The sequence below is a fragment of the Falco biarmicus genome, chromosome 10, assembly GCF_023638135.1.
Source record: "Falco biarmicus isolate bFalBia1 chromosome 10, bFalBia1.pri, whole genome shotgun sequence".
NCBI lineage: Eukaryota > Metazoa > Chordata > Aves > Falconiformes > Falconidae > Falco > Falco biarmicus.
Window position 1 is genome coordinate 32,628,530 of NC_079297.1, and position 11,019 is coordinate 32,639,548.

General features: G+C 39.5%; 1 protein-coding gene across 1 annotated transcript in view; it reads left to right on the forward strand.

Moving 5' to 3' along the window:
- OTOG (otogelin) overlaps window positions 1-10,485 on the forward strand; it is a 104,458-nt gene extending 93,973 nt beyond the window's left edge. The window contains exons 54-56 of the mRNA XM_056355075.1: window positions 103-148; window positions 5,665-5,744; window positions 7,041-10,485. Coding sequence (XP_056211050.1) covers window positions 103-148; window positions 5,665-5,744; window positions 7,041-7,241 — 327 coding nt within the window. The 3' untranslated portion in view covers window positions 7,242-10,485. The remainder of the gene's footprint in view (window positions 1-102; window positions 149-5,664; window positions 5,745-7,040) is intronic.
- The last annotated feature ends 534 nt before the right edge of the window (window positions 10,486-11,019 follow it).

Consider the following 11,019-nt stretch of genomic DNA (forward strand, 5'->3'; position numbering starts at 1 on the left):
TGCCTGCATTTTTTGTCCAAATATTTCTAATACTGCAGACATATGGAAGTGAATGCTTGAAAAAAATCAGGTTTTTTTCCTCTTTATTTCTCTCTTGGTCAGGTTGGAGGCTATGTTGTGCCATTCTTAGAAGGATGCTGCAAAACATGTAAGTGATTAATGATACTTCCTGCCTCACAAGTCTGTTTGATTTGTTGTTACCTTAGAAATAAGGTTGATTCTTCCCTGCATGAAGGCTTGATTCACTGATTTCAAAGGCCATGCTTTTCCCAGTTTTAATCATGTGAATACCAGTGAAACTAGTGGAGTTAAATCAGAAGAAAGTAGTTTACATTGAAGGGTTTACTCCCCTGATAGTGATTGTGGCTGGCCAAATCACTCAAATTATCTTGAGTATTTTGTAGTTCGCATGTAAAACTCCGTAAAATATCAGTTACTGCATTTAGGAGTATAAAAGGTATTGTGTTTGGAAGGCACCTTAAAACATGCTTCATCAACATTTATGTCTTCATATTTGGTAAAAATGGAGTTTGGAAGTTAGTGCTGTAAGTAATTAACTGATTGTAATATAGTCTTAGGTTCCATTAATAGACATAGTTCAGAAGCTTTCAGGCAATATTGGCCAAGGGGCCAGTGGGACCCTGGGGTGCATGAGGAGAAGCATGGCCAGCAGGTCAAGGGAGGTGATTCCCCCCGCCTCTGCTCTGCCCTGGTGAGGCCACATCTGGGGTGCTGTGCCCAGTGCTGGGCTCCCCAGTTCCAGAGGGACAGGGAGCTGCTGGAGAGGGGCTGGCAGAGGCTGCAGAGGTGATGAGGGGATGGAGCATCTCCCGTATGAGGACAGGCTGGGAGAGCTGGGCCTGCCCAGCCTGGGGAAGGGAAGGCTGAGAGGGGATCTCACCGATGCACACACATCTCTCCAGGGCGAGTGCCGACAGGACGGGCCAGGCTCTTCGCAGCGGTGCCCAGTGACAGGACAAGGGGCAACGGGCACAGACTGCAACACAGGAACTCCCATCTGAATATGAGGCAGAACTCCTTTACCTTGAGGGTGACAGAGCACTGGAACGGGCTGCCCAGAGAGGCTGTGGGGTCTCCTTCTCAAAGACATTAAACACCTGCCTGGACGTGACTCTGTGCAGCCTGCCCTAGGTGATCTGCCTTTAGCAGGGGGTTGGACTAGCTCAGGGGTCCTCAAACTTTTTAAGCAGGGGGCCGGCGCATGGATGAAGTGGCAGGCAGTCATCTGTGGCTGCTTGGTTCCGCTCCCCACCCCCACCCCCCAACCCCCAGTGCAGGGGGGGGAGCTGGGGGGTTCTGTAAATACCAGGGGCCAGATTGAGGACCCTGGGGGGCTGTATCCAGCCTGCAGGCCGTAGTTTGAGGACCCCTGGTAGATGATCTCCAGAGGTCCCTTCCAACCCTGATCAGTCTGTGATTCTGTGATCTTTTAAAAGAACTTAAGTTAAAAAAGAAATACCCTTATTTCATTACCAAGATAGGTTTTGACATCTATAAGAGCTAATAAAGGTTCTCAGGGTGGGGTGGAAATCTCTACGGAATAGGTTCCAAATATTCTAATTTTTAATAGAAATCAAGACCTAAGTACATTTTTTCTTAACACACTGGTACATAGCTGAAATATTTTGGCTGACTTCATGAAGAACTTATCCTGAGGCAGACACACCTAACCTGAAGAATTTAAGCTCGAATACTTGAAGCTAACAATGTTATAAGAATTGTAAAGGAGATTTTCTACTGGGCAGTATCATATTATCTTTAAAAATGAAGTGTTTAAAAAACATGTAGATACGGTGCTTAGGGACATGGTTTAGTGGTGGATTTGGCAGTCCTGGTTAATGGTTGGACTTGATGATCTTAAAGGGCTTTTCTGACCTAAATGATTCTATGATAAAAGCTAAAGACAGCAGGAGATGTCTTTAGGTGTGGGAGAGAACTGGAGAAAAGTGCACGTATTTCCTGCTGGGTGGGATGGGAACTGAACAGTCATGACTACCAGATATGGTACCACGTGTACAGTTCCTGCAGTGGGGCGTATGTTACCAGCTGGGAGGTGTTACTCATCATGTATTACATTTTGTAGTACCAAGTTTATTGAAACAGTGGAAGATTTATCTGTTTTTTTCCTGCTGGGCATCACTGTAAGGGAATAGTAATATCTCCTCATATTTTTTCACTCTCATGGACCTGTGTTTCAAGCACTTGTCCTAGTTCTGTAGCTGATTTTCCATAGACTCTCTGAGATTCGTTTTTGATTATCTGACATTACCCTTCAATGCCTTAGCAGCCATATATGCCAGCTTCTAAGCAAACAATTTATTAAGACCATTAAAAATCCATTATGCTGCTTTTCAGCAAGGCAGAAGATCGTGCTACTATACTGAGAGAAAAAGATCATAACCACACTCCTAAATAATTAAGACAAAGTAATTTACTAATCTGGGGCATGCATTACAAAGTGAAATTGAACCCTTCAAAAATCCAGTGACTCAAGATGCATTTACAAGTAGCTTTGTACAGTTTTGATTGCACATCAGTTTATAGACAATATAGTGAATCATGAAGTTCATTCAGACTCTGAACAAATGTGGCATGAGACCTATTAGGCAATTGTAACTGTGTGAGATGTTTTATGAGAAGGATTATCAGACTTTTGTTTTCTTTTGAAGTACTTTACCATTAGAAACCACAGGGACTTTTGCTTTCAGTCTTGATTAGTATTTGAAAATTAAGTCCCAGGTATTCCATCAAAACCTAGAGGGTTTTTACAAAAACTGCTCAGAGGAAATTATACTATTTCTTTCTTGTAGCCCCAAAGGACAACTTAAATTTAGGGTACAAGATAGTCTTAGTTCTACCCATGTAGATCAGATTTTTCCTGGGTTTGACATTAGGCCTAGCAATGCAAGTAATGCCTGGACACAATCCTGAGCTGCTGGCACAGTGATGCTTGCTTGAGCAGGCAGGGTAGGACCAGATGACCTCCAGAGGTCCCTTCCAGTCTCAGCTATTCTGTGATCCTGTAATATATGGATGTTTGAAATTGGATTTCTTTTCTCAAATATGCCAAAATTTACTAACTCAGATATGTATCATACAGATAGGAAATCCTCTGTAACATGTACTCTGTTCAATATGTAATGTAATATTCTTACCAGGTTCTTCAGTGTCAGTGCTCCTCCCATTCCCTGTTAGCCCAGTCACTCCTACAGCCTATGCTAGCTGTAACACAGGTACATTTTCCTGGAAATAAGTAGGACCAACCCAAACAGCATCATTGTTGATTTCCAACAATGTACTCCCTGATAGGAGCATCAGGCCTCATGTTACCCAGTTACGCCAAAAGCTGCAGTGTAGTGTAACTGCTTACGGTTCAGAGTGCCTCACGTCTTGGTTTTGTTTCGTTTTTCATTTTGCATTGTGTGGGCGGTGCATTGTTGTTAGCCAACAATGTACTGTTGGTAGTAAGCACTTGCATAGTCTTTAGCTTGCTGCATGCGTAAAATTGCTGCGTTTAAAAACATAAGCTAATTTCATTATGTTTACAGTGCTGTAGAACATAGAGACTAATGACTTTGCGTGTTAATGCTTATTATGTAAGCCATGCTTTCACAGATGGTGTATTGTACAGTTTTGCTTCTGGTGCCATGTACAATAGAAAGAGGTCATTTCTTTCCCACCCATAGTTAGGACAGTATACTGAAAATAGCAAGCCTGTGTTTACTCTGTCTTTGTTCTTTTCAATAGAGCACGTTTGTGGTTTTTTTTTTTTAATTGTAACTTGGTATGAATGCAGTTGTTTTGGCATTTATTTTGTGAAAACACCTCTATTTCTGTAAGACAAATGATGTTGACTATAATTTTGTACATCACTGAGTGACGCATTCTTTATTACACTCATGACTCTAGGAGTACTACACTTAAATCTGTATTACTCTCATATCGACACCACTTTAAATGAACGGTGTTATGAGTCAACCCAAAAACCAAGCAAGGATTTTCAGCAACGCGGACTGTGAAAAAGAATCTCATTATAATATGACACATGCAAGATGCTGGCATGCTTTATAAGGTTGTTCATGGAAAAGTATATTATGTTGCAGAACTCATTAAAAGGCAGTAGACATTAAAGAACATGCATGGAAATACATTATATACTTATTTCTTTATGAGATGTGATGTACTTTCACTGTAGCCTGGATGAAGTCATAGCCACAGCTGTACTGAATTCTCCATCCCACACACCATGTATAGTGTAAAAGAAGAAAGGACATGAATAGGACTGTGAGAAACATGAAATGGTGAGTTTCTTATTTTCAAAAACAATTTATTTTTCTTCATTTCTCAATTAACTTTTTCCCTAAGCAAATATAATTCAGTGGTAGCCAAGAAGTAGCAAGTAATCTGCGATTGTAGATTTTTATTTGCTTCTAAGAAGATTCGTTGCTGTCCTTTCTTTCATATTCTAGACACCTCTGCTATGTCTAGAAACAGTAGCAGGCTTATATGTTTAAAAAACACCCATAAAACAACATAAAAAATGTTTCTGTTTGAGAGGCAGTATTACCTGATTTGACAGTGATTAAAGCAGGGAACTGGACATTGCACATAAAGATGTAATAAACCTCTGTCGCAGTGCAGTATTAGGTATAGTCAAACCAATGAGTCTTTCATTGCCCTTGTCTTTCTGGAGCTAACAGTATTCATCTTTTGCCAACATCTTTGGATTTCTTGCCTGAAAGAAAAGGCAGCCCTGTAAGTGGAGAGTCATGTGGGACTGCATCATGGTGTGTAAAATCTGCTGTGCAACTGTGGAAGCTGTTATAATGGAATAGACTGTTCATTTCTCTTACAGATCTGCAATGTGATGTGGTTTCTTCAGCATAGAGAAGATCATCGTAAGAAGATACCGTGCTTTCTGATCTCTAACAACTCAACTTTATACTGAACAACTTTGCTTTTCTTCAAATGATCAGAATTCCTTTCTTAAATTGTTTAACTCCTCATTTCATTTCATGATTTCTTTTTATCTTTTTTTATTTCACCTTTATACTTTGTACGTACTTCTGTGAGAAAAATTGTGGAAATAACACTAACAAAAATGTAAATAAAAAATTTAATTTGTTAACTGGTGTTCTTTTTCTTATTTAATAAAAAGATACAGAAATCTAAAGCCCACTAAAGCTTTATTCTTCGTTAGATTCTGCTGTTAAGTGTTAATTTTAAACATTGCTTACACCACTGGAATGCAAATGCTGCTATTAAAGTTTGTTAGTTATTTCATAGAAAATCCATTTAATGTGGTTATAACAAGCCTTCTCACAGGAACAGATGATCAGTTTTACAGAATTTTTTGAAAGACAGTTCACTTACCCTTAAAAGGCTTCTGAGTAAAGAATGAACCTTCTATAACTGTTATTGAAGACATAAGGAGACAGATGCTTTAATGCATGAAATAGAATAGTTTTAAAAGCAGCACAATGCATAGCTGATGTCACTTTGCCAAAGTTTTGTGTATGCAATGACATATTGGGGATTTTCTTCTTTTTGTCTCTTGACCCCATAAAATGTTCAGGAATATTCTTTTTTCTGAAGCGTTTAGAATTTTGAGCTGATATTTTTCAATCAATGCCCATTTTTCAGGTAAGGAAGATGGAAAATTCTGTAAAAAGGTGACTGTTAGGATGACTATCCGCAAGAATGACTGCAGGAGTAACACACCAGTAAGTAAATATCACAATTTCTTTTAATAGAAGGGAAAAATTATGAGAAATAAAAAGAAGGAAGAAAGAGAACACAAATTTTACAAGGCTATTGTCTGCATCTCTCTCTCACCAAGACAGAGGATTGTGTGTTTCATAGCAATGTTTTAATGTTTCCCTACGTTCTCGGCAATCATCGTTTCAAATAATAAGAAAAAGAGGGATGCAACTCCTGCTTCTGTATGCATTTAGGCACATGCTGATTTAGTGCAAATCCAAGGTCTTGGTTCACTCTATAATGCAATTATGATATGCAAATTAATTTTGACATAACTGAATCTCGCCAGTGATATACTACAGTTAAAACAACTGCAGAAGTGTTAGTTTTCCATCTGTCTAGGGAGAGTATTTAAATGCCAACTTCATGAAGAAAGGAATCTTGGGTCCTGAAGTGGTTTTTCTAGACAGCAGCATCAGCATACTGTGAAATGTGTAGGAAGAATGAGGCACTCTCTGTGTGTCTACTGAAGGATTTACTGTAGGAGGACACCAATGGTGTCCTGCGGTGTGGTAAGGCAGTGTGAGCCTCAGCAAGGGTGCAGACAGACATCTCATGTGAGATGTGTGAAAGCGTCTGGAAAAGCTGTAATAAAAAACTATAGGGAAACAGCTGTAACCTCTAAAATGACTCTCAGAGTATATTCTGTGGAGTAAACTGTTAAGCAGCCAGGAAATTTAGTCTCAGTGTCTCGTTGAACACAAATGCAAATCCTGACTATTAAACTTGAAGAAATTGTCAGTTTATATGGCTGTTTCTGTTACAGTATGTATTACAGTTTTGGTGTCATTAGTAATAATTCCCCTTGGCTTTCCAAAGGATTGATTCTTTATATTTCTCCTTACTGATACCAGTATAGCAACCCTGCATCAGTGTATCACTGAAATTAATACTGTAGAGAGTTGTGGACAGAACATTTAGTGCTATGTGCAAGCCAAGGTTGTTATGCATATGTTAAAATTCAAAACTGAAATTGTTCCTTTGTGTCTGTTAATAGCCAAAATATCTTGTTACTGAAAATTGACAGGAAATTCATCATTAATCTCAGTAAAATAAAAATTGAGACCTATTTGGGCAGCATACTTCAGTTTATTGCTCGGGCATAGTGGGATTTCATAAGGGGCTAGGGACAATACCTGCAAATTTTTTCATTGCTTTGCCATTGGATTTGGTTGCCTAGTGTCTTTGGACTTTCTTGAGAACTAACTTTATTTACCAGCTGCTTCAATTTACTGATTGTGCTTCATGTTTGTTACCAGGTGAACATTGTTTCGTGTGATGGAAAGTGCCCATCTGCAAGCATTTACAACTACAACATCAACACATATGCCAGATTCTGCAAATGCTGTAGGGAACTTGGTCTGCAGAAACGAACTGTGCAATTGTATTGCACCAGTAATTCAACCTGGGTCAGCTATTCAATCCAGGAGCCTACAGATTGTTCTTGCCAATGGTCTTAAAAAAACAAAAACAAACAAAAAAAGCATACAAGGAAAGAAAACAGCAAGCCCAGCTGTTCTCAGCATAAGCTAATTTGAATACTTTATTGATTGGTAATCTACAACATCCAATCCACTGAATTTTACCAGTTTAATGCTAAAAGAAAAAAAGAGTAAAAATATTTTTGGACTCTTCTAAAATGGCTTTGCATCATTTGTATTGTGATTTGTCTTCATGTTCATTCACAGGGCTTGTTTTAATAGTTCTTATGATATGTGCCAACTTAAAACGTGATTCACATTAGCAACACCTCAAGAGAAAGAACACTATTTTGCTCTGGCAAAATATGGGTGCTCAGGCACCCATTCCTGTTGAAAAATCATTGACAGCAGTTCACTATTTTGAAAGCATTTCAATTGGGCAAATACATTCAGTGTCTATTAAGAAAAATTGTTTGGACAAGATGAGAAGAATTTTCAGTTTAAATCATATTCCTATTGCAAAGTAGAGCACGTATGAGAAATTACATTAAATATATTTCTTTTTTTTTTTTTTTTTAATCAGGGAAGCTTTGCCAATACAGATAACTGTATGTAATATTCCCTGGTAATAATTTCAATTTTTCTCATGTATTTTATATTGTAGTGAAAAGCATTATGGCAAACATTTAATGTATGGAACAAATAGACTGTTTTTAGGCTGTCTAGATTAGTCATTAGTAGTTTATCTATCTGCTAAACAATGTGATGTAAACTGAAAATACAGAGATTTAACAAACGAAAACCATTTTATATTCCTTTATATAGATACACCTTAAATGAAAACATTCTGCTTATGAAATGCACTGTACTTAAACTGTTTCTTTAGGAGAATGAACTTTGTTTAACACTAAAGATGTGCAAATTCATTAGCAACAAGAAAACCAGGATTATGTATCCGTCTAAAAGAAAAAGCTGAAAATCTTTGTCACCAGTATAGTAGAATGTAACCTCTTCCGGCAGGTGTTTGATATTGAAAATGTACAATTGTAAGGTTTGAAATTTCAAAAGCAATTTTGCTTATGAACTTGAACAATTAACATTTTGTTGTAATGAACTAATTTTTTTCTCCTCTAAGCTAATGTTGCTGTACTATTCTTTTCCAACAAATGCCACCACGATTCATCAAAAATTTAGTAGCTTTCATTTGTAGATTAAAAATGTAGATAGCACATAGCGATACACTTGAGATCCTGTAATAGAAAATTGATCTCAGCATAACTTCTTAAAAAGCTGCTTGTCTGCAGTTGATCCCGAGAAAAATATGTTGTTAAAATCAATCGTGAACTTTTTAATATTAATTTTGTATACTGTACATTTCATTCTTACAATATCTAATAAACAACAGGAAGTCTTATTTTGTTACAATTAATTTTGCTATCGTTGTTACAGCAGCTTACCTTCATGTGATTTAACACTGTATTTACCGATTTCTTTTTCAGCAGTGCCTTTTGTTAATTTTTGGACTTGCTGTTATCACTAGTACTAATGATCTAATACTACATTAAGGAAGATCTGCGTATGGATTTTTGAAAATCTACATCTTTTTCTGATTCCATCAAAGTTCACTTTCATCCTCAGAAATGTAAAATTCAACTACATCGCTTTATTTAAAACAAAAATTGGGAAACTGTTGCTCATCAAAGTATAACAGCACATTTTTGACACTGTCAGGCTGTTTGTTCTGGAAAAACAGGGAGAAAAAGAAGGATAAATTTCTGCAGCTTTTTCTAAAATGTCCTTCAGGATTGACTGCAATGAGTAGACTGTGTTTTGAGTAAGTGTAGGCATTTTGTTATAATATAGTTGTGTAGTAATGATTATCCCTTTGTACTTAGGGCCAGGTAAGTCATTAAGATCGAAGTGTACTATGTAGTCCCTACTCTTATAGTAAGACATGTTCCTTGTTCAAAGCCATCCTCTGAGTAGTAAGAAAGGACTGAGTTTGGAAGGATTTTATCCTTTGGAAAACCATGGATTGAGGAGCAGAGAAAAAGTGCTGTTTACAAGATGTTGAGCAGAGCTAAATCCTTGAACCCAAGTGCCTAAAATTCAAGCTTTGGCATTTGTAAACGTGAAGTTCAGCCTCCCTTAGTACTGACTGGCAGATGCCATCCTGGAGGGTTGGAATTAATAACAAGAGCTGTTTCTTATGCTCTTGAGCAAGATGATGTCTGCTGTGAAGTGCCAACCACCAACGTGAGGGACAAAATTAAAGCAGGAATTAGGCCAGCCGCCCTGCTTCCCTCGGCTGTGGCATGCTCCTCTTACTGCTTGAGCTAACAGCAAAGCACTCATTGCTTCCAGCAGCACAAGGCAGTTATTCTGAAGAACATTCTAGATCCAAACTTCCAGCTCGTGGTTGAAAAGCAAACTTAATACTGGCAGTGAAATATAATATACTATATTAATATAAAAATACTTTCAGTAGAAAGCAGACTGTAGCATACCCAGTAACTGTAATCACACACTGCTGTGGCTTCTACTTCAGGAGTAAAATAATAAATGTCTTGTTAAGTCCCTACTTCTGATCCTGTAAACATTAAGCTTACGCTGGGACAAAGTGAAAGATCCAAACTGCTTACGGCTTGGCAGGAGAAGCTACTTTTATCCCTGCCTCTGTGTCAAATTCCTTCACGGATGCTTAGCATGTCTGTTTGTGGTTAGTTCAAAGCAATGTGTGGGCCCTTACGTGTATTTACCTTTTGCTGTGTTTGCACAAAGCAGCTCAGCTGGAAAAAGATTTTGCTTTACTTGTACGCCCCTGTCTTTGGAGGCCGGAGGGACCCCAGTGAGCTCTGGCTGCCCGAGACCCTACACTCAGGGGCACTTGGACTGCGACAACATCGGAGTCCTAAAACAACTTTATTTTCTTTTTACCAAGTTGTCTTTTGCTTGATTGGATTGGTGTAAGGTGAAGGGTATTCAACACTGAATCCACGCTTTTTAGAATTACATGCATTTTACCATCACAACTTTGTGTCTGTTACCTGTAAAGGTGTATATGCACTTGGAGCTGATGAAATACTGGAGCCTTTATGCAAGTTCTTATTGTGGCAAAAGTTACATCCTGCATTCAGCACATCAAACAAGTTGCTGGTGGGAAACTACAACCGCTGCTGCCAGGCCCAGCTCCACTGCTGGGGCTGCTCTGTTGCAGCAGCACCGCATAGTTCTGACCAAAATCGCGACTGGATCCTTCACAGAGTTCGATCAACATTTCTTGTAGTACTTTGTAGAACAGTATTTCCTAGGGACCTGAAAGAAAAACAACAAAAAAACCTGGTTTTAGTGGCCGAAGAGAACAAAAAAGCATCCTGTCTACCAGATACCGGGGAGTGTTTTGTGGAGCCCCCTCAGGTGTGGAGGCCTTGCTTCCTCACAGGCAGGGGGCTGCGCGGGAGGGGCAGCTGCGCCGCGCCTGCCGTCCCTCAAGGGGCTGCGGGGCCTGAGGAGAGGCTGCCCCTCGGGGGGCTGCAGGGCCTGAGGGGAGGCCGCCCCTCGGGGGGCTGTAGGGCTGGAGGGGGGCTTCGGGGCCTGAGGAGAGGTCTCCCCTCAGGGGGCTGCAGCGTTTTAGGAGAGGCCGCCCCTCAGGGGGGCTGCGGACCTGAGAGGAGGCTGCCCCTCCCTCTCTGACAAACCGGTGGGCATCACCTGGAGCCTGTTCCTGTGAGGCAGCGGAGGCACTGGGCATAAAAAGCAGTATGGAGGAGGCACTACGAGCATGTGGTGAGTGCAGTTTTCCTCAGCTTTACTTTAG